This window comes from Oncorhynchus gorbuscha, linkage group LG02, assembly GCF_021184085.1.
Source record: "Oncorhynchus gorbuscha isolate QuinsamMale2020 ecotype Even-year linkage group LG02, OgorEven_v1.0, whole genome shotgun sequence".
Taxonomy (NCBI): Eukaryota; Metazoa; Chordata; class Actinopteri; order Salmoniformes; family Salmonidae; genus Oncorhynchus; species Oncorhynchus gorbuscha.
The window spans coordinates 49,656,916-49,681,933 of NC_060174.1; the positions used below are offsets into that span (position 1 = coordinate 49,656,916).

General features: G+C 45.7%; 1 protein-coding gene across 1 annotated transcript in view; it reads left to right on the plus strand.

Annotated features, from left to right (window-relative positions):
* Window positions 1-25,018, plus strand: part of LOC124003772 — a 61,606-nt gene that overhangs the window by 4,754 nt on the left and 31,834 nt on the right. The window contains exons 2-3 of the mRNA XM_046312342.1: window positions 1,133-2,101; window positions 14,819-15,106. Of these exons, the coding sequence (XP_046168298.1) occupies window positions 1,148-2,101; window positions 14,819-15,106 (1,242 nt within the window). The 5' untranslated portion in view covers window positions 1,133-1,147. The remainder of the gene's footprint in view (window positions 1-1,132; window positions 2,102-14,818; window positions 15,107-25,018) is intronic.

A 25,018-nucleotide genomic window follows, 5' to 3' on the forward strand; every position in this document is an offset into this window, starting at 1 on the left:
TACTCTACCTCAGGTGAGCAATAGCTTGAGACTTCCTTAGATATCATGCACCAGCTGTTATTTACAAAAATACATAGTCCGCCGCCCCTTGTCTTACCAGACGCCACTGTTCTATCCTGCCGGTACAGCGTATAACCAGCCAGCTGTATGTTCAGCCACGACTCCGTAAAGCATAAGATATTACAGTTTTGAATATCCCGTTGGTAGTTTAATCTTGCCAGTAGGTCATCGATTTTATTCTCTAAAGATTGCACATTTGCTAGCAGAATGGAAGGAAGTGGGGGTTTATTCGATCGCCTAGGAATTCTCAGAGGGCAGCCTGCCCTCTTCTGGCCCCTTTTTCGCCACCTTTTCAGGCAAATCATGGGGATCTGGGCCTGTTCCCAAGAAAGCAGTATATCGTTTGCGTCGGACTCATCACTCGTAAAATAAAAAAAAGGATTCTGCCAGGCTTTAACCACCAGGTTACCTGCCGCAGGAGGTGTTGGTAGCCTAGTCAGGAGGATACATCTCTGTAAGGAGTCCTGACTGGTGGTTATATTTTTTAAGAAACTAAATATGCTTATATGCAAATATGCTTTGCTAAAATCTGGGTAAAAGATTGAAAGTAATTTGAGAGTTATTCAGTAAATGTGGTAATTGTTTGCTTTTCTAAAGTCTACCAATCTTGTCAGCAGGCATGCCAGCTAAGATAGTTAGACAAGCTAGATACTCTAACTTGATTTAAAGCCTGAAATTGCTTCTTGGTAGGTAGCTATGTGGTTGGGAGATAGGTTCCCAATCTGGGCTAGCTAAAGCCAATTTCATAAAATTACCAGGTGGCTAGTAATATTACAGAGAAACCACAACAAATTAGTAACCACAATGTTGTTATTATTATTGTTTATTAGTATTATTATTGTATTTTTTTAACGGGACACATCTGAAGGGGCACATGCCCCCTATGGGCATGACGCCTCTGTTGGTATAGACTAGATATCCCACTAACCACAGTATTTAAGAACAAGGCTTTTAGTCTAGTATTCAAATGTGTGTATGTCTGTGCGTGCGTGTTTGTGTCAAGTAGCCCAGCTGCACACATTTGTATACTTGTATGTTTTAACTATTGCCTCATGTTGTTCTCCACTGGCAGGTGACTCTGTGCCCTATGACAGAGTGTTCATCAGTGTTACCTCAGTTCCAGGAGTCCCAGCAGGACATGGACGGGGAGTCAAGGCGTTCAGAACATCACCAACAGCCCATGACACCGAGACAGTTTCAGGACTGGCGGAATAGTCTAGGCAAGAGTTCAGCACCAGACCAGGATAGACTGAACCTGCAAGGTCTTGACCAGGGTCCAGCACAAGACAAGGAAACACTGCCAGGTCTTGACCAGGGTCCATCACAAAATAAGGAAACACTGCCAGGTCATGACCAGGGTCCAGCACAAGACAAGGAAACACTGCCTGGTCTAGAACAGGGTCTATCAAAAGACAAGGAGAGACCGCAAGGTCTAGACCAGGGTTTAGTGCAAGATGAGGAAACACTGCATGATTTTAAACAGGGACCAGCACAAGACCAGGCGAGTCGGAATTACTTCCATCAAGTCCAGGATCAGGATCGTTCACTAGGCTCCAATAAATGCACAACAGAAGAACAGGATCCTTCCATAAAGGTCTCAGTCCAGGATGAGGATCCACCAGGGAACCAGGACTATCAATGTAATTTAGACCTGGAGCAATGCACAGCTCATAGCGCAGACCAGGGTGAAAACAGGCTGAGTGGTGTGAACCAGGATCCAGTATATTTTGGTCCCGCACAAGACCACAGCAGCCCTCATGACAACCCCATTCTGGTATCAGCTGGGAACGAGAACCAAACACAGGACTCAATCCATGATCTAGCTGGTGGAATGGATCTACCACACTGCACAGATCCAAATCCAACCCCAAAACAGGACCAAGAGAAACTGCTTGGGACAGACCAGGAGCAGGCCCTAGTGGACCCAGATAGACGACATAACCCAAACCAGGACCACACCACAGGTGAGGCTTGTGGGGAAGATGCGGCAGGGGAACAAGGCGCCTGTATCCCAGCGGTGGTGATCACTCAGACAGAAGGGGTGAGTAAAGATACAATACCCGATGGAAAATAATAATATGCACTCATTGATATTCATGGGTTTCAACTGTACTGTTCCACACCACTCTAGACTAGAGCTCTGCCACACGGCTCACACTGCCAAATGTCTCCTCTTCCTCAACCCCTTTGTTTTCCCAACTCGCAGGTAGGCCTTTCTTCTCCGTATTCGTTCTTTGTTCTTTGTTTAAACGATGTCTCTGATCATGTTCAAAGCCCATCTTTTCTGACAGCTTTTTCCTCTCTCACCCCTCCTCTCTTTATCCTGTTTCATCGACCCGTTTTTTAACATTTCTTCCACTAAAATCTGTTTCTCTATGTTCACATTGTACATGTTTTTATAGGTTTAGGGTGGTAAAATAAGGCGTTCTCGTCCTGGTTCCACACATCACAATGTTGATTAGAGATGATCTGAACTTCCTTCATAATATAGATGATTTTCCTACTGCAGCGGATTTTCTTATTCAAGCAAATGCTTTCACAAAGCCGTCCTTAGTGAATAGGTTGTGTGTTTAGGTAAGGACATCTTTCTGTCTTCCATTTCCTATCCGACCCTCCGTTTTCCATCTTGATTTAGTGTGCACTATTGTCTTTATACTACCTTCACCTGCCCTTCTGGCAATAACTCCACTTTCAAAAATATAACAATATTAAAGTAGGTCTACAAATGAGTCCTGGTCCGTTTCTTAAGTAGATATTCAGCACAGTGGAACAGAATGTTTAAACCAAGCCGCACATACTGTAGTTATAGACTGTAAGATGCTATAATCAGAGGCGGGAGGATTCCGAGGGGGTAAACATGTGAGAATTGAACTCTCTTACAGCCAGCGCTCCTATGACAGAATCCATTTCCCGCTCTCATGTCCAGTGATCCAAACCGCCTCCAAATAAGTTCCCCTCACAGCCTCTCCCTCACACACGGCCGGCGGAGCCGAGGAGCACTTAAACCAAATTGACTATACCGATCTGAATTATGAAGATACCGATATCATGCATAAAGTTATTTACTCCTCTGAAGAATTGGAATAAGTAATTCCCTCAGATGGCGGTACGGGGGAACTAATATGAATGCAAATAGGGTTAGCCTCCTGCATTAGTGTCTGATAAACTATTTACAGGCCTCAGTGTTCACTGGGGGATACACACTCTCCTGGACACACACACACACACACTCCCCCGCGCACAGGAGGAGATGGGGAGGATGCCAATCTGGAGAGAGAGGGTCTGTTCCAGCATCCCCTTTCTTTAGACGCCCTTATCTCTATTAACCCCTTGAGCTTCTGGAATCATTACAACTAGATCAGACCACCCTGTTACATTTTAGCACGATGAACTATATAGCATGAAATATAATTTAAGCATGAAATACACTAGCTATACAAAAGTATGTGGACACCCCTTTCTTTTAGTGGATTCGGCTATTTCAGCCACACCCGTTGCTGACAGGTCTATAAAATCAAGCACACAGCCATGCATTCTCCATAGACAATCTCCATTAGATCTAGTGAAGGGAAATCTTAACGCTACAACATGCAATTCCATTCTAGACGATTCTGTGCTTCCAACTTTGTAGTAACTGTTTTGGGGAAGGTCCTTTCCTGTTTCAGCATGACAATGCCCCTTGCACAAAGCGAGGTCCATACAGAAATGGTTTGTCGAGATCAGTGTGGAAGAACTTGACTGGCCTGCCCAGAGCTCTGACCTCAACTCCATCGAATCCTTTGGGATGAAATGGAACGCCGACTGCGAGCCAGGCCTAATCGCCCAACATCAGTGCCCGACCTCTCTAATGCTCTGATTGCTGAATGGAAGTAAGTCCCCACAGCAATGTTCCAACATCTAATGGAAAGCCTTCCCAAAAGAGTGGAGGCTGTTATAGCAGCAAATGAGGGACCAACTCCATATTAATGCCCATGATTTTGGAATTAGATGTTCAACGAGCCGGTGTCCACATACTTTTGGTCATGTAGTGTATCTACAGTTGTCATTTCTTTTGGATGTCCTTTTTACCGTAGGTATTCCTCCCATTTCCCATGGTATTTGGCCATTTTGTCTTTAGTGATTTTTGTTGTTGTTGTCCGAATTAAGTCATTTTTGTCTTACAGCTGCCTCCTCCTGCTTTCAATGTTAAAGAGTGGCTTCCTTTAAAAAGAAACAAAAACGAATCCCTTTGAAAATGGCCTCTGTGGCAGTGTCAACATTTAGTGTAAATAGGACCATTTTGGTCATGAAGTCAGTTTTGTCTAAAATAGAGTTTGGAACATCTGTGAATCACAGTGGGTAAATTAAGGTTGGGTTTGGATTTGATGTTGTCCATTTGCCCACTAGCATACAATAGCATGGACAGTGAGACAGATCTGCCCAGCAGCTCCGACAACACGTCGCACATTTTTTTTTTTACTTCAGAAATACTGCACCAAACACCATTAGTTAGATGTAAAATTGGGCAACTAAAACATCCTCAGCAAAAACATCAAAATGAACAAAGTTATCTTAGATTCCTTCTGGGGATTTTGAGGAAGTGAAATCGGTTTCCACGTCTACAGTGTCTCATGGGGGACAAACATCATTAACCAAACGCAGAATCGGTCAGGAAACACACCTGACTGAATTCTCGTATTAAATACACACTTGCCAATCGGCATATTCGGTGGCTCTTTAAAAAGAATCATCCACATTTTCAGCTCATCGACTTCCTTAAGGTTTGGTTAAAGTGAACAATAGTGTTTGGAATGCCATAACGTTAGACATATGCTTGGTGAAGTGTGTGATTTGTTTTTACGGCAACCATTGAAAAACGTCTCCATTTGGAACTTTTTAAGACTCATGAAGGAGATTAACAGAGCAACTACATTTTGAGCAAATAAATAGTGTAAGCCGGGATAAAGAATGATTTTCCATGGACACTGTGACTTCAGATATGACTCAACGTTTAATTACTCAACTTCTGGGGACAAATCAAATATAAGGAGAAATCATATGAGCAGATAGCTAGCAACCCTAATCCGAAGAGATCTCCCAGTACCCCTGATCTTTATACCCAGAGCAATAGCATCTGATATCACAATAACTGTAATTCAATTATGGTCCCACAATAGTACTAAAAGTGGGAGCCATACAAAACAGTGTCAACATACATTTCGACAACAGAGGGGATTAGCAATAGCCCTGCGATTGACATTTAGTTGTCGGAGTTCTCTTCCCTTTTTGTGCTGCTGGCTGTCAAGGCACTGCAAATCACTGCTCTCCTTCTATTGCCTTTGATTGGGTGACATCGTGTACATCATCTCCCCTCCTCTCCCCTCCTTTTGCCTCTTCATCTCCACACTGCCCTTCACATCTATGGTTTCTTACTGCCTTCACACTTCATTTGCGTATCCTTGTTAATGGACTATGTGGTGCTATTTGTGTAATAGAGAAACATTGATGTGTATTGTTTGTCAGTCACTGTACCAATTAGAGTGTCCCCCCCCCCCTGTGTCATATATGTAGAAATGTCTCCCATCTTGTTTTCTGTTGGCGTTTGTCTTCCCAATTCAAACCCACTTGATCATTTAGTTGCTCTCAGTTGTGAATGAGAAATAATTGTTGTACATGACGACAACTCGTATCTTCACCACAGATTTGCACAGAAAAGTTCACCAGCGTTACTCTTTAACAGTAGGAGGATAACATTGTGTTTGTGTGCCTGGTCAATACCTGCCATGAAAACTAAATGAGCAAATGGTGAGTACTATAACTCTCTCGCTCTTTCACCAAATGTGGATTTTATATCACTGTATTGTACTAGCTACATACAGTATATCCCTATATATCCCTAGTTGAAACTCAGAAGGGCCAAGCTTTTAAACCCAGCTTTGTTGTATGCTCCCTACCAGCAGCCTGGCAAATACTTGTTTTTACTGACTTTTAATCTGACTATTAGATCTGAATTACAATGCAGACAGACGCCAGTCTATTACACGGTGTCTCTTTTCAAATGGTGTCATAGCTATGGAACGCAGTAACACGCGAGCACTTAGACATACTGTAATTAACTGAAATCAAACTGATTGGAGCAGTATCCTCTATAATGCCAATTTTAGTGCATTTTACGCCGTGATTGAACAAGGAATCTGTGTAAAGTGTCAATGTGTGTGTGTATGCTACAGACTCGTCTGGATAATTAGCTCTCGAGGGATGACAGTCGGAACAGTTAAAGGACAATCATAGCACTATGGGATGTTAAACTGCTGCCTGCTGCCTTTGTCTTTTACTGCGACCTAATTGTTTTCTACAGGCCAGGCAGGTGCTTCACTTTGTACCTTCACAGGAATGAGAGATTTTCACACAAGCTGACGGACTGATATTTTGTGGAGTTGTAAACACTCTCTCATATGATAATTCAGTGGCACACGAAAGCACATTTGAAAGACAGGTCTCTTATTGGAATTGATGGGGGTAGATCGTATCGTGCTGAGTGCCGACAGTGGGTTTCTCTCTCTGCATTGTTTGTTTTTGGTAAATTAGTTTTGCATTCATTCAGGACAAACACAATTGTGTGGAGCAAGAGATGATTAATTCAGATTTGCATAGCCTAGCATCTGGAATTTAAGTTAATATTACAATGACTTCAAGATATCTGAGCAGGATTAGAAGAGGAGATATTGGCCTACATATTATGTCTGCAAAACAGCCCTTGAAGTTCACAAAATAACCATAGCTCTCCACAGCAGTGGAGGCTCTTCATAGGAGGAAGGGGAGGACCATCCTCCTCCGTGAATTGAATGAAAATAAGAAGAGTGAAACTGTTATGCAGGTGAATGAGGACCCAAAAGCGACTTGGCGAAAACAGAGTTTTTAATCCAGTAAAGATACTTTACAAAACAAAAGGCATAATACTACTCGTAAAGACGAGAACAGACTGGAGACTTGATCAAGAACTGCAGGTTGCCTCGGGAAGGCACTTGAACCTAGCAGACTCAGACACCTGCTCACCACGCAGCATCTGAGGGAAACACGACACGACAGGGCAATACATAGACACAGCACGGTGAATTATAGACAAGGATCCGACAGGGCAGGAACGGAAAACAAGGAGAGAAATAGGGACTCTAATCAGGGAAAAGGATCGGGAACAGGTGTGGGAAGACTAAATGATTGATTAGGGGAATAGGAACAGCTGGGAGCAGGAACGGAACGATAGAGAGAAGAGAGAGCGAGAGAGTGAGAGAGGGAGGGGGAGAGAGAGGGATAGAAAGAGGGAAAGAACCTAATAAGACCAGCAGAGGGAAACGAATAGAAGGGGAAGCACAGGGACAAGACATGATAATCAATGACAAAACATGACAGTACCCCCCACTCACCGAGCGCCTCCTGGCGCACTCGAGGAGGAACCCTGGCGGCAACGGAGGAAATCATCAATAAGCGAACGGTCCAGCACGTCCCGAGACGGAACCCAACTCCTCTCCTCAGGACCGTAACCCTCCCAATCCACTAAGTATTGGTGACCCCGTCCCGAGAACGCATGTCCATGATCTTACGTACCTTGTAAATAGGTGCGCTCTCGACAAGGACGGGAGGGGGGAGGGAAGACGAACGGGGGTGCGAAGAAAGGGCTTGACACAGGAGACATGGAAGACAGGATGGACGCGACGAAGATGTCGCGGAAGAAGCAGTCGCACAGCGACAGGATTGACGACCTGGGAGACACGGAACGGACCAATGAACCGCGGAGTCAACTTACGAGAAGCTGTCGTACGAGGAAGGTTGCGAGTGGAAAGCCACACTCTCTGGCCGCAACAATACCTTGGACTCTTAATCCTGCGTTTATTGGCGGCTCTCACAGTCTGTGCCCTGTAACGGCAAAGTGCAGACCTCACCCTCCTCCAGGTGCGCTCACAACGTTGGACAAACGCTTGAGCGGAGGGAACGCTGGACTCGGCAAGCTGGGATGAGAACAGAGGAGGCTGGTAACCCAGACTACTCTGAAACGGAGATAACCCGGTAGCAGACGAAGGAAGCGAGTTGTGAGCGTATTCTGCCCAGGGGAGCTGTTCTGCCCAAGACGCAGGGTTTCTGAAAGAAAGGCTGCGTAGTATGCGACCAATCGTCTGATTGGCCCTCTCTGCTTGACCGTTAGACTGGGGATGAAACCCGGAAGAGAGACTGACGGACGCACCAATCAAACGACAGAACTCCCTCCAAAACTGTGACGTGAATTGCGGGCCTCTGTCTGAAACGGCGTCTAACGGGAGGCCATGAATTCTGAACACATTCTCGATGATGATTTGTGCCGTCTCCTTAGCGGAAGGAAGTTTAACGAGGGGAATGAAATGTGCCGCCTTAGAGAACCTATCGACAACCGTAAGAATCACAGTCTTCCCCGCAGACAAAGGCAGACCAGTAATGAAGTCTAGGGCGATGTGAGACCATGGTCGAGAAGGAATGGGGAGCGGTCTGAGACGACCGGCAGGAGGAGAGTTACCCGACTTAGTCTGCGCGCAGTCCGAACAAGCAGCCACGAAACGGCGCGTGTCACGCTCCTGAGTCGGCCACCAAAAGCGCTGGCGAATAGACGCAAGAGTGCCTCGAACACCGGGATGACCAGCTAACTTGGCAGAGTGAGCCCACTGAAGAACAGCCAGACGAGTGGAAACAGGAACGAAAAGGAGGTTACTAGGACAAGCGCGGTGACGCAGTGTGCGTGAGTGCTTGCTTAACCTGTCTTTCAATTCCCCAGACTGTTAACCCGACAACACGCCCATAAGGAAGAATCCCCTCGGGATCAGTAGAAGCCACAGAAGAACTAAACAGACGGGATAAGGCATCAGGCTTGGTGTTCTTGCTACCCGGACGGTAAGAAATCACAAACTCGAAACGAGCGAAAAACAACGCCCAACGAGCTTGACGGGCATTAAGTCGTTTGGCAGAACGGATGTACTCAAGGTTCTTATGGTCTGTCCAAACGACAAAAGGAACGGTCGCCCCCTCCAACCACTGTCACCATTCGCCTAGGGCTAAGCGGATGGCGAGCAGTTCACGGTTACCCACATCATAGTTGCGCTCAGATGGCGACAGGCGATGAGAAAAATAAGCGCAAGGATGAACCTTATCGTCAGACTGGAAGCGCTGGGATAGAATGGCTCCCACGCCTACCTCTGAAGCGTCAACCTCGACAATGAATTGTCTAGTGACGTCAGGAGTAACGAGGATAGGAGCGGACGTAAAACGTTCTTTTAGAAGATCAAAAGCTCCCTGGGCGGAACCGGACCACTTAAAACACGTCTTGACAGAAGTAAGAGCTGTGAGAGGGGCAGCAACTTGACCGAAATTAGCGAAACCTAAAAAGCGCTGCAACTCGACACGTGACCTTGGAACGGGCCAATCACTGACAGCTTGGACCTTAGCGGAATCCATCTGAATGCCTTCAGCGGAAATAACGGAACCGAGAAAAGTAACGGAGGAGACATGAAAAGAGCACTTCTCAGCCTTTACGTAGAGACAATTCTCTAAAAGGCGCTGTAGAACACGTCGAACGTGCTGAACATGAATCTCGAGTGACGGTGAAAAAATCAGGATATCGTCAAGATAGACAAAAACAAAGATGTTCAGCATGTCTCTCAGAACATCATTAACTAATGCCTGAAAAACAGCTGGCGCATTGGCGAGACCAAACGGCAGAACCCGGTACTCAAAATGCCCTAACGGAGTGTTAAACGCCGTTTTCCACTCGTCCCCCTCTCTGATGCGCACGAGATGGTAAGCGTTACGAAGGTCCAACTTAGTAAAGCACCTGGCTCCCTGCAGAATCTCGAAGGCTGATGACATAAGGGGAAGCGGATAACGATTCTTAACCGTTATGTCATTCAGCCCTCGATAATCCACGCAGGGGCGCAGAGTACCGTCCTTCTTCTTAACAAAAAGAACCCCGCCCCGGCCGGAGAGGAAGAAGGCACTATGGTACCGGCGTCAAGAGACACAGATAAATAATCCTCGAGAGCCTTACGTTCGGGAGCCGACAGAGAGTATAGTCTACCCCGAGGAGGAGTGGTCCCCGGAAGGAGATCAATACTACAATCATACGACCGGTGAGGAGGAAGGGAGTTGGCTCGGGACCGACTGAAGACCGTGCGCAGATCATGATATTCCTCCGGCACTCCTGTCAAATCGCCAGGTTCCTCCTGAGAAGTGGGGACAGAAGAAATGGGAGGGATGGCAGACATTAAACACTTCACATGACAAGAAACGTTCCAGGATAGGATAGAATTACTAGACCAATTAATAGAAGGATTATGACATACTAGCCAGGGATGACCCAAAACAACAGGTGTAAAAGGTGAACGAAAAATCAAAAAAGAAATAGTCTCACTGTGGTTACCAGATACTGTGAGAGTTAAAGGTAGTGTCTCAAATCTGATACTGGGAAGATGACTACCATCTAAGGCAAACATGGGCGTAGGCTTGTCTAACTGTCTGAAAGGAATGTCATGTTTCCGAGCCCATGCTTCGTCCATGAAACAACCCTTAGCCCCAGAGTCAATCAAGGCACTGCATGTAGCACCCGAACCGGTCCAGCGTAGATGGACCGACATAGTAGTACAGGATCTAGATGAAGAGACCTGAGTAGTAGCGCTCACCAGTAGCCCTCCGCTTACTGATGAGCTCTGGCATTTTACTGGACATGAATTGACAAAATGTCCATCAAATCCGCAATAGAGGCACAGGCGGTTGGTGATCCTCCGTTCCCTCTCCTTGGTCGAGATGCGAATACCTCCCAGCTGCATGGGCTCAGTCTCTGAGCCAGAGGAGGGAGATGGTTGCGATGCGGAGCAGGGAAACACCGTTGATGCGAGCTCTCTTCCACGAGCTTGGTGACGAAGATCTACCCGTCGTTCTATGCGGATGGCGAGAGCAATCAAAGAGTCCACACTGGAAGGAACCTCCCGAGAGAGAATCTCATCTTTGACCACTGCGTGGAGTCCCTCCAGAAAACGAGCGAGCAGCGCCGGCTCGTTCCAGTCACTAGAGGCAGCAAGAGTGCGAAACTCTATAGAGTAATCCGTTATGGATCGATCACCTTGGCATAGGGAAGCCAGGGCCCTAGAAGCCTCCCCACCAAAAACTGAACGGTCAAAAACCTGAATCATCTCCTCTTTAAAGTTCTGGTAATTGTTAGAACAATCAGCCCTTGCCTCCCAGATAGCTGTGCCCCACTCTCGAGCCCGGCCAGTAAGGAGTGAAATGACGTAAGCAACCCGAGCTCTCTCGCTAGAGTATGTGTTGGGTTGGAGAGAGAACACAATATCACACTGGGTGAGAAAGGAGCGGTACTCCGTGGGCTGCCCGGAGTAGCAAGGTGGGTTATTAACCCTAGGTTCCGGAGGCTCGGCAGGCCAGGAAGTAACAGGTGGCACGAGACGAAAACTCTGGAACTGTCCAGAGAGGTCGGAAACCTGAGCGGCCAGGTTCTCCACGGCATGGCGAGCAGCAGACAATTCCTGCTCGTGTCTGCCGAGCATGGCTCCTTGGATCTCGACGGCAGTGTTACGAGCATCTGTAGTCGCTGGGTCCATTCCTTGGTCGGATCCTTCTGTTATGCAGGTGAATGAGGACCCAAAAGCGACTTGGCGAAAACAGAGTTTTTAATCCAGTAAAGATACTTTACAAAACAAAAGGCATAATACTACTCGTAAAGACGAGAACAGACTGGAGACTTGATCAAGAACTGCAGGTTGCCTCGGGAAGGCACTTGAACCTAGCAGACTCAGACACCTGCTCACCACGCAGCATCTGAGGGAAACACGACACGACAGGGCAATACATAGACACAGCACGGTGAATTATAGACAAGGATCCGACAGGGCAGGAACGGAAAACAAGGAGAGAAATAGGGACTCTAATCAGGGAAAAGGATCGGGAACAGGTGTGGGAAGACTAAATGATTGATTAGGGGAATAGGAACAGCTGGGAGCAGGAACGGAACGATAGAGAGAAGAGAGAGCGAGAGAGTGAGAGAGGGAGGGGGAGAGAGAGGGATAGAAAGAGGGAAAGAACCTAATAAGACCAGCAGAGGGAAACTAATAGAAGGGGAAGCACAGGGACAAGACATGATAATCAATGACAAAACATGACAGAAACATTAAAGAAGTTATCCTTTTAGAGGAAAACTATACTAAATGTATTCATGTCACAATGGAGGTCTACAGTAGCCTCACTCTGTAGGGTAGCACCATGGTGTAGCCGGAGGACAGATAGCTTCTGTCCTCCTGGGTACATTGACAATACAAACCCCATAAGGCTCATGGTTCTCACCCCCTTCCATAGACTTACACAGTAATTATTACAACTTCTAGAGGACGTCCTCCAGCCTATCAGAGCTCTTGCTGCATGAACTGTGACTTGTTGTCCACCCAATCAAAGGATCGGAGAATTAATCTAGTACTGAAAGCATAAGCTACAGCTAGCTAGGACTGCTGTGCATAAAATGTGATGAGTAGTTGACTCAAAGACAGAGAAAGACAATAGTTTAACAGTTTTGAACAAATTAATTTCCTCCAAAATTAAGAAGCAAGAGTGAGAGAGAGATTTTGTTATATTTTTTTTAAACTTTCACATTCACTTACTTAGCTAGCAAATGCAGCTTGCTGGTTTAGCCTACTCAAACACCTGGCTCAAACAGAGAGGGATGCTATTTTAGCTAGCTGGCTATGGCTATCCAACACTGGAACTCTTCCAAGTCAAGGTAAGTGTTTGGATTGATTCATTTATTGCCACTGGGCCTGCCGGTGAAACTGCTAAACTGCTTTCTGACTGTACAATGTACTTCATGATTGTAGCGGGTTTACTAACTAACATGTTAGTTCTAGTACCTATGTTGGCTATGACATGACAACGATGTAGGCTGTGTGTAGCGGTTAGCAGTCATGATATGAAGGTTTGGCTTGGAAAGTTTTTTTTTCGCCTGGTCACAGACAGCTGATGTGTTGTGCACTGAAGTCCAAAAGTGAAGGAAAAATGTGAGAGGAGGAGAGCGTGTCGATAGTTGCAAGAAGAAGTCATACACTGCATTCGGAAAGTATTCGGTGCCCCTTGACTTTATCCACATTTTGATACGTTACAGCCTTATTCTAAAATGGAATAATTGTTTTTTCCCCTCATCAATTTACACACAATACCCCATAATGACAGCAAAACAGGTTTAGACTTTTTTGCTATTTTATCAAAAAGAAAAATGGAAATATAATATTTTCACAAGTATTCAGACCTTTTACTCAGTACTTTGTTGAAGCACCTTTGGCAGCGATTACAGCCTTAAGTGTTCTTGGGTATGACACTACAAGCTTGGCACACCTGTATCTGGGGAGTTTCTCCCATTCAGTCAGCTTTAGGAAGAGTCCAAACTTCTTCCATTTAAGAATGATGGAGGCCACTATGTTCTTCGGGACCTTCAATGCTGCAGACATGTTTTGATACCCTTCCCCAGATCTGTGCCTCGACACAATCCTGTCTTAGGACCTTATATAGACAGGTGTGTGCCTTCCAAATCATGTCCAATCAATTGAATTTACCACAGGTGTACGCCAATCAAGTTGATCAATGGAAACAGGATGCACCTGAGCTCAATTTCGAGTATCAATTTCGGGTCTGAATAATTAAGTGAATAAGGTCATTCTGTTTTTTATTTTTAATACATTTGCAGAAATGTCTAAAAACCTGTTTTCACTTTGTCGTTATGGGGTATTGTGTGTAGATTTGATGAGGAAAACAATTAATTTAATACATTTTAGAATAAGGCTGTAACGTAACAAAATGTGGGAAAAGTCAAGGGGTTTGAAAACTTTCTGAATGCACTGTATATACAACGAACAAAGTGATCATGCTGTTTTTATGTGGCTGCTATGAAAGTGAACTGTGTTTGCGTTTGATCGGGGTGTATTCATTCCACCGATTGTAATGAAAAACATTTCTTAAACGGAAGCAAACAGAACGAAGCAGGGATAAACATAAACTGAATTTGTACAATAGAAACTCAAATTTGCAACGGTTGGACTAATGATTACACCCTAGATCAGCTAGATGCAGGGAAGAGTGTGCAAGGCGGTCTTGAATGTGTCACTGTCTGTCACCTTGATTACTCAAAATACTTTCGACATTTGCCCCTACGTTATAAACTTTCATTCTAGGTTGTAGTAACCTCATCATGGGTCTATGGAACATAGACCCATGTAGTAGTCATGTAGTAGTCTAAACCTATCGATGTTACATTGAGCTGGGTGAATGGAATATGACTGACTGTTATCCAATAAGCTGTAATAGAAAAACATAGAATCACACTTGGATGCAATATCCTAAACGTTTTGTTTCTAAGTACTGTCCCATCTTTGGAGCAGTGTTTGTCAGTGCCGTTTAAGATGAGTTGATGGAGGATGATTCTTTACATTTTTTTGAGCATGGCCTTTATTTGTCACATGCACCAAATACAACAGGTATTTACTGTGAAGTAAGTGTTTCACTGTAAGGTCGACACCAGTTGTATTCGTCACAGTCTATGCTCATACATATATATTTTTTTATCATCCTCCGTCATCTTAAAATGGCACTGACTGCCACTACTCCATAGATAGGGCGGTTCTTAAAAACCAAACGTTTGGAATATTGTATCCAAGTGTGCGTGTGTGTTTCCCCATTGACTAATGTATTTTCTCCTGTGTGTTATCAGAGCCGGGGGCCAGTGGTGAATCAAGGTGGAGAGACCGCGCCAGGGGTAACGGAGAGAGTGGAGGCTGGACCACTGTGGCCACAGACACCAGCAGAGAGGCCAGAGATACCAACAGGACCAGAGAGACCACAAGAACTAGCAATCGCAGCCATGATTCCAGTGACCACTTTAGACCTCAGCCCCAGCCCTTTCAGTGCAGACCTCAGTCCCAGCCTCATCGAAGGGGGGGACCTACTGGCCTGCTGTGATCTGCTGTCCCTGAAGAGTGACACTGTGTCCCTGGCCAGGGTAAGTGATTTCTCCCATACACACACATTACAGGGAGGGTGAGTAGCTTCTCCCAAACACACACATTACAGGGAGGGTGAGTAGCTTCTCCCGAACACACACATTACAGGGAGGGTGAGTGACTTCTCCCAAACACACACATTACAGGGAGGGTGAGTAGCTTCTCCCAAACACACACATTACAGGGAGGGTGAGTAGCTTCTCCCGAACACACACATTACAGGGAGGGTGAGTGACTTCTCCCAAACACACACATTACAGGGAGGGTGAGTAGCTTCTCCCAAACACACACATTAAAGGGAGGGTGAGTAGCTTCTCCCAAACACACACATTACAGGGAGGGTGAGTAGCTTCTCCCAAACACACACATTACAGGGAGGTTGAGTGACTTCTCCCATACATGTATACACATTACAGGGCTGTCACCCGATCAGTGCTCATCTATTGCCTGGGAAGACAACTCATCTCTGCAAGAGTAGCCAAAGTTTATTTTTGTCTTTCAGTAAGTGTTGTTGTTGATATAGTCTGGCTAAGACCTTTCTAGTTACATGCTGCCTCTTTCTAGCTAGCAGCCTAATCATTGCTTTTTGAGCTGCTGAATGCTCAGTACTTGTGACTTTGAAGTGTTGGACCATTGACTTCAACTGGTTTCAAGGGAATTTGTGAGAGCTTTCTGATAATTGGTGGGTATGTCAGTTGGAGGGGGTATTTTTCTTCACCTCTGCTAGGCAATCAGCAATTAGTGTAAGTACTTCAATCTCCCCTAGTTTTTCATCGCGTTGTTGCCCAACATGAAGACTGTCGCCGAAACAAGATATTTCAGATTATCAGATTTTGCTATTGTGTAGTTTTGTCAAGTATGTGTGATTTCCGGTTCACTCCTCTACCTGTAGGTTTTACAGAAACTCCCCACTCCGTGGCTGCAACCCTTCTAATCTAGTGTACCCTTCCTGCACAACCCATGTTCAATTCCTAGTCTCCGGCAGTGTTTGGAACTGCCAATCGGTGGTCAACAAGGCTGAGACATAGATTACCCATGAGAACACTGCTACTACTCATGTAGGATGGGCCAGGCAGGGTGGTCAGAGTCCTGTCTATGGGGCCTTCAGCAGCAGAACATGGGGCTGGGGCGCCACACGTTCCCTTCACGACTGATGGGTAACCCTCATCACCCCTGGGGTAGTAACCAGACTGCTAACCAGGGGCGTGGGAATGGTCCTTGGAAGCGGTGACGAACAGCCGAGTGAACAAACAAGAGTTGTGTTCAGTAGGTATCAACCTGAAAACACTGAGGATTTACCGGGATGTTCATTTTTGTTTTCTGTTGTGGCCAGATGGATAGTGAGCAACTAGCACGACTACCTACTTGACCGAGTCAAATCTCTTCTACACATTACATTTCTTACTGAACCCTCCTGTCCCAAACAGGCCCCACTAGTGAATCTTGTGGTCCTTCTGTAGCTCAGTTGGTAGAGCATGGCGCTTGTAACGCCAGGGTAGTGGGTTCGATCCCCGGGACCACCCATACGTAGAATGTATGCACACATGACTGTAAGTCAATTTGGATCTGCGTCTGCTAAATGGCATATATTATTATATATTATTATTATTATTATTATTATTATTATTATTATTATGTCTCCTAAACTGAGATTTTCAATTTTCCCCCTCTCTCACCTGCCCATCTTCTCATTTGAATTCCATGCTGTCACTGTCACACTGTCACTGCCACTCAAGCTTAACATTGTTGGCATCTATCATCCACCAAGTGCCCTTGGAGAGTTCCTCAATGAGCTTGACACCTAGATAAGCTCATTTCCCGACGATGGTTCACCACTCATCATACTGGGCGACTTCAACGTCCCGAAGCCTGACTTCAATTCATTTCTTTCAAACTCTTTCTTCCCTCTCCTTGCCTCTTTTGACCTCACCCTTTCCCAGTCCCCTCCCACTCACAAGGCAGGCAATAAGCTTGACCTCATCTTTACTAGAGGCTGTTAGCCTACCAATCTCACTCCAATCCCCTCCAGGTCTCTAATTACTATTTTGTTTATTTTTTCTCCTTCCCACTCTCGTCCAACCCTACCCACTCAGCCCCTACCCAGATGGTCATGCACCGTCACAATCTTCACTGTTTTTTTCCCACTACTCTCTCCTCTTATATTCTATCACCTCTCCCTTCTGCTAAATCCTTCTCCCTCCTGTCTTCTGACTGCCTCTTTGAACTTACTTTCCTTTCCACCTAATTTAACTCCCACTCTCCTCTTTCCTCCCGGCTGGCTCAACCCTTCCTCCTGCTCACAGAACAGGGATGTGGGCAGCTGAGTGGAAATGGAGGAAAAACTAAACTTCCAGAGGACCTATCACCCTTCCACTCCCTCCTCTCTACATGCTCTTCTTCTCCAACCCTGGGAAACTATTTTCCACCTTATCCTCCCTCCTTAATCCTCCACCTCCCCATCCCTCCTCCCTCTCTGTGAACAACTGTGTCAACCACTTTGGAAAAAAGGTTGACAACATCCGCTCCTCATTCACTCAGCTTACGGAGTCCATTGGTCTCACTCACACAGAACTGCCCTACTCCTTGACCCTTTTGCCCCTCTCTCTCCAGATGAAATCCTGCAACTAGTGATGTCCAGCCACCCTCTAGAATCCATCTCTGGAGAGACCTTCTCCCATTCCTCACTTCCCTCATCAACTCATCCCTCACCAATGGCTGCGTCCCCTCTGATGTAATGATGGCCAGAGTCGCTCCCCTCCTCAAGAAACCAACACTCGACCCCTCTGATCAAAGAATTACAGACCAGTATCTCTTCTTTCTTTTCTTTCCAAAGCGGGCTATCTCTGACCAGCTCTCTCGTTATCTCACTCAGAACAATCTTCTTAACCTTAACCAGTCAGGCTTCAAGATGAGTCACTCAACTGAGACTGCTCTCCTCTGTGTCACGGAGGCTCTCTGCTCTGCCAAAGCTGAATCTCTTCTCTTTTCTCATCCTCCTAAATCTATCTGTTGCCTTCAACACCATGAACCATCAAATCCTCCTCTCCACCCTCTCAGGGATGGGCATCTCAGGTTCTGCACACTCCTGGATTGCATCCTAACTGACAGGTCGCTCCTACCAGTTGGCATGGAGAGGATCTGTGTCTGCACATCGTGCTCTCACTACTGGTGTCCCCCAGGGCTCGGTTTTAAGCACCTCTCCTCTTTTCTCTACACACCAAGTCACTCGGCTCCATCATATCCTCACACGGTAACTCCAATTATTGCTATGCAGATGACACTCAACTACTTTTCTCATTCCCACTTCAGACACCCAGTTGGCGACATGCATCTTTGTGTGCCTGGCAGATATCTCAGCTTGGATGTTGGCCCACTACCTCAGGCTCAACCTCAACAAGATGGAGCTGCTCTTCCTCCTGGGGAAAGCCTGCCCACTCTAAGACCTCTTCATCACGGTTGACAACTCCCAAAGTGCAAAGATCCCTGGAGCAAAGATCCCTGTTGTTCTCTGTAAACATCAAAACAGTGAATCGCTCCTGCAGGTTCATGCTTTGCAACATCCGTAGAGAACAACATTTTCTCACAGGAGACGTGGCACGGGTCCAAGTGCCGAACCCAACAAGAGTAAGGTCGAGGACCTTCACAGTTTTATTTGAGACAAATGTACAATCCATGAAGTTTCATTGTCAGATCCAACAGCAGATGTCGTTGTTTCAAGAAAACTAGAACTAGCATCTCTGTTTTGTCCGAGTTTAAAAATAAAACGCTTACCGCCATGCCAGGCAGTTTTGGGGCTTCACCACGTTTATTTGCAATGTATGTGTCGTCTGCAATAGCATTGAAAGTTTGACATTGTGTTTCTGAATTACATCACAAAGAGGTAGCAAGCAGTGCATTCGGAAAAGTATTCAGACCCCTTCACTTTTTCGACATTTTGTTACGTTACAGCCTTATTCTAAAATGTATTAATTACCCCATAATGACAAAGTGAAAACAGGTTTTTAGACATTTTAGCTCATTTATTTAAAAAAAATAAAACACAGAAATACGTAAGTATTCAGACCCTTTGCTATGAGACTCGAAATTGAGCTCAGGTCAAGCCTGTTTTGATCATCCTTGAGATGTTTCTACAACTTGATTGGAGTCCACCTGTGGTAAATTATATGGATCGGACATGATTTGGAAAGGCAGACACCTGTCTAAATAAGGTCCCACAGTTGACAGTGCATGTCAGAGCAAAAACCAAGCCATGAGGTCAAAGGAATTGTCCGTAGAACTCCAAGACAGGATTGTGTCGAGGCACAGATCTGGGGAAGGGTATCAAAACATGTGTGCAGCATTGAAGGTCCCCAAGAACACAGTGGCCTCCATCATTCTTAAATGGAAGAAGTTTGGAACCACCAAGGTTCTTCCTAGAGCTGGCCGCCCGGCCAAACTGAGCAATCGGGGGAGAAGGGCCTTGGTCAGGGAGGTGACCAAGAAACCGATGGTCACTCTGACAGATCTCCAGACTTCCTCTGTGGAGATGGGAGAACCTTCCAGAAGGACAACCATCTCTGCAGCACTCCACCAATCGGGCCTTTAAGGTAGAGAGGCCAGACCGAAGGTGATTCTCAGTAAAATACACGACAGCCCACTTTGAGTTTGCCAAAAGGCACGAAAAGGACTCTCAGACCATGAGAAACAAGATGTGATACTCCACATCCAACCTGACAGAGCTTGAGATGATATGTGGAGAAGAATGGGAGAAATTCCCCAAATACAGGTGTGCCAAGCTTATAGTGTCATACCCAAGAAGACTTGAGGCTGTAATCGCTGTCAAAGGTCTGAATACTTATGTAAATGTAATATTTCAGTCATGTATTTATGATACATTTGGAAAAATGTAGCAAAAATGTTTGCTTTATGGGGTATTGTTTGTAGATTGATGAGGGAAAATAAACATTTACATTACATTTACATTTAAGTCATTTAGCAGACGCTCTTATCCAGAGCGACTTACAAATTGGTGCATTCACCTTATGACATCCAGTGGGACAGTCACTTAACAATAGTGCATCTAAAACTTAGGGGGGGGGGGGGGGTGAGAGGGATTACTTATCCTATCCTAGGTATTCCTTAAAGAGGTGGGGTTTCAGGTGTCTCAATTTTAGAATAAGGCTGTAACGTAACAAAATGTGGAAAAAGTGAAGGGGTCTGAATGCTTTCCGAATGCACTTTATTTACAGTTGAAGTCGGAAGTTTACATACTGTGGCAGTCCAGGGGGGTTGGTTCAAAACGTTTACACAGATCAGACAGAGTAGAATCAAGACCGACACCCTGTCTCCCACCTGGAATTCTCAGGGCTGGGCTCCCCGATTGTAGATCTGGGCTTGGGCGCGTTGGGCCTTCTCCATATGTTCCCTCACGACTGGCCATATGGCTGTCATCCTCTCCATCATCGTCTCCATGTGCTCTACCACACTGCGTAAGGGGGTCGGTTGGGCTTCCCACACCTCCTTGTCGAGGTCCAGTAGGCCGCGTGGCCTCCTCCAGGTAGAGGAGTTCAAAAGGGGAAAACCCTGTGGAGGACTGGGGTACTTCTCATATTGAGAACATTAGGTGGGGTAGTAGCTGGTCCTAGTTCTTACGATCCTGTTCGATTACCTTCCGCAGCATTTGTTTGAGCGTACCGGTAAGTCAGGTACCGGTAAGTCTGGTACTGCACCCACCATCATCTGGCAGTTCCCTTGTGGCGTCACGATGTTGGCCCATACGGTTGAATACCGCTTTGTGTCCCTGTGAACACAGAAAATTGACGTCTCCCTACCACGTTCAGTCTCCTGTTTCAGCAGGCTTGTGGTTACGAGGGTAACCATACTTCCGGAGTCTAATAGAGCTTCCGTGTCCGTCAACCTTCACCGGGACCATGGGTGCAGTTGATTCGTGGTGTGTCCAACAGGAGGTGACGTAGTCCACTGCGTGACCCACCTCGCTTTCGGGACTTTCTGAGGGCATCGACTCCTCTCAAACCTCCTTTGGTCTCCATCTACCTGGGGGTTGTCATTGGCGGGTCGGCCCTACCCAGGCTGTCTCTACACGTGTTTACGGTCCTTTGGCGCTGCCGACTGTCGGTTCGGGATGTCCTTCCGACTCCTCGAATGGCTCCCACTCAGCAGAGCCTCCGGGACCCTCTCCGGATACCGTCTTCTGAGCTCCGGGTCTTGCTGTGTGTGTCCAAGTGGGGATCAAAACTGAACTCTCTCCTGTAACCTCTGGTACCGTCCCCAACTATACTATACATACACTAAGTTGACTGTGCCTTTAAACAGCTTGGAAAATTCCAGAAAATGATGTCATGGCTTCAGAAGCTTCTGATAGGCTAATTTACATCATTTGAGTCCATTGGAGGTGTACCTGAAGATGTATTTTAAGGCCTACCTTCAAACTCAGTGCCTCTTTGCTTGACATCATGGGAAAATCAAACGAAATCAGCCAAGACCTCAGAAAACAATTGTAGACTCCACAAGTCTGGTTCATCCTTGGGAGCAATTTCCAAATGCCTGATGGTACCACGTTCATCTGTGCAAACAATTGTAAGCAAGTATAAACACCATGGGACCACGCAGCTGTCATACCGCTCAGGAAGGAGACACACTCTGTCTCCTAGAGATGAACGTACTTTGGTGCGAAAAGTGCAAATCAATCCCAGAACAGCAGCAAAAGACCTTGTGAAGATTCTGGAGGAAACCGGTACAAAAGTATCTATATCCACTGTAAAACAAATCCTATATCGAGATAACCTGAAAGGCCGCTCTGCAAGGAAGAAGCCACTGCTCAAAAACAGCCATAAAAAAAGACAGACTATGGTTTGCAACTGCACATGGGGACAAAGATCATTCACCATCCGAACCGTGACGCATGAGGGTGGCAGAATCATGTTGTGGGGATGCTTTGCTGTAGGAGGGATTGGTGCACTTCACAAAATAGATGGCATCATGAGGTAGGAAAATTATGTGGATATATTGAAGCAACATCTCAAGACATCAGTCAGGAAGTTTAAGCTTGGTCGCAAATGGGTCTTCCAAGTGGACATAGAACCCAAGCATACTTTCAAAGTTGTGGCAAAATGGCTTAAGGACAACAAAGTCAAGGTATTGGAGTAGCCATCACAAAGCCCTGACCTCAATCCTATTGAAAATGTGTGGGCAAAACTGGAAAAACTGTGTGCGAGCAAGGAGGCCTACAAACCTGACTCGGTTACACCAGCTCTGTCAGGAGGAATGGGACAAAATTCACTCAATTTATTGTGGAAAGCTTATGGAAGGCTAACTGAAACGTTTGACCCAAGTTCAACAATTTCAAGGCAATGGTACCAAATACTAATGTACACTTCTGACCCACTGGGAAAGTGATGAATGAAAAAAAGCTGAAATAAATCATTCTCTCTACTATTATTCTGAGATTTCCCATTCTTAAAATAAAGTGGTGATCCCAACTGACCTAAGACAGGGAATTTTTACTTGGATTAAATGTCAGGAATTGTGAAACACTGAGTTTAAATGTATTTGGCTAAGGTCTATGTAAACATCCGACTTCAACTGTATATACTGCCTTCTTCTGTATTCTTGTCAATGCCAATTGCTCATCCAAATATTAATACATTTCTTAATTCCATTCTTTTACTCTGAGATGAGTGTATGGTTGTGAACTGTTTGATATTACTGCACTGGTAGAGCTAGGAACAAAAGCATTTCTCTACACCCGCAATAACACCTGCTAAATATGTGTATGTGACCAATAACATTTGTTTTGACATCAACGGTATCGACCTCAGGCGAGACTCCGGACACCTTAGTGAGAGTCTCCTCCAGTCGGTCAAACCGTGTCTCATCCAATACAAAAAAAAAAAACATATCTCTAGCTTAAACTGATTTTGATGTGGATTTGTTTTGTTATGTAACTTAGATTGACGCACCATGGAAGTGGAAGTTTTTATGCCAGTGAGATTGCTAAGGCGAACACCGCCATGTTTAGTTTTGCCCGACCTAGGTCGAGGCTCAGACAGTCTTAATGGGAAAAGCTGAGCTGACTACACTGACTGTGCTAGGGGCCAACTTAAAGCTGGCAGGCTGGCTAAGAGCCTGCTGCCTGGCCTGCACCCTGTCTCATTATGGAGCTAGAGGAGTTAGAGCCCTGATAGATAAAATGAGAGCACCCCTCTAGCTACTCTCATGGTGACTTTGTCTTGACAGGTGATATGTCATTGCCATTAGTGTTATGTAAAGCGAGCTCTGAAGGACATATCAGAATAGCATTAAGATGCTTTCTCTGCCTTTCGATTCCCTTCTTCCTGACAGCATCCATTTTGTTGATAGCCTATTGCATTTATGGCACCTGGGCCCAGTCTGATAAAGCCACGACAAGCTGTAAGAGATTGGCCTAGGTGAGGCTCTCATACACCAAGACCCTCATCTTCCCAAGATGTACCTCTCTAACCAAACGACACAGATATTCCTCTGTTAACAAAACATTCATGTCTCACCTCAGAGCTATCCAGTTTCATTATCGCCGAAAAAAAGGGCCGCTTTATCCAGAGGTCAGCCGGGAATATGGAACCATGGCACTTCTCCAATGAGCAGCGAGGCTGTATCGTTGTTTCAGACATCGGGCAGAGCGCTCGTCAAATCATAATTCCCCTGACCTTGGTGACCCTCGGAGGCTTTGACAACGCGGGGCCATGCTACAGGACAGGCACTCTCTTTCACGCCCGCCGACGCCAAAATGGCTTTTTCATTCCTCAAACAATCATACGCTAGATCCTTTGAATGGAAGGGCAGATGACATAAGCTGTGGGTTCTCTGGTTTGAGTTAAGTGCTTTTTTCTAAACTCCAGAAGCGTGTGGTCTGACCCTAGTGTACGTGCTGACGGTACTGTTATCTTCTTTTCCCCCTCTCATTTCATTTAGCTCCTTGAGCGTTCCTGAAAGCCCAATTTGAATATGCACATCACTGCTGCAGCCCTGTTGTCAAAATCTCAATTAATATGTTAATGTCCCTGAGATTTTTCATTAGTTACCAGAAGAGTTATTGGGTTCATTTTTTTCAGGAATTATTTTTTTTGGAGGGGGTGGGGGGGGGGGGGGGGGCATTGCTTTGTTTATATTGCCTGTTGGTGCTGGAGGGGTTTTTCAATTACAAATCATAAATTGAAATCCTCAACCAAGAAGGAATAACTACCGTTGATATGCTTGATTCGTAGCAGTCCTTGTGCCGATACATCTTCAACTTATAACTTGTTACCTTGATTTATTATTGTAGTTAAATCCGACTCAGTATTCAGAAGGAACTCAAATGTCTCTAAGTACACCTCCTGTCCTTTACTAACACTGTAAATTCATTATTTATAAATGGTGCTCCGTTGACATTCTTAGCTGTTATGTGGCAAATGAGCCAGTGCCACCACCTTGGACGTTATGCCAAAGGAAATGTGTGAGAATTAATGTTGATATCCTCGTTAGTAGCTTAGACATGCATCAGCAAAAATGTACTTCCCTAACTACTGTATGATTAGAGAGTAGGCTGTAAGCCCCCACTTGTTCCTTTCAATCTCACCAGACTATTTAGGCCATTTAATTTTCAAACCGAATGATTAAATCATGACTGCAGGGCTAACTTTAGATTTGAATAATAGGGGCCTCCCGAGTGGCGCAGCGGTCTAACGCAGTGCTTGAGGCATCACGACAGACCCGGGTTCGAGCCCAGGCTGTGTCACAGCCGGCCGTGACCAGGAGACCCATGAGGCGGCGCACAATTGGCCCAGTATCGTCCGGGTTAGAGGAGGGTTTGGCTCTAGCGACTCGTTGTGGCAGGCCCGGGCACCTGCAGGCTGACCTTGGTTGCCAGCTGGATGGTGTTTCCTCTGACACAT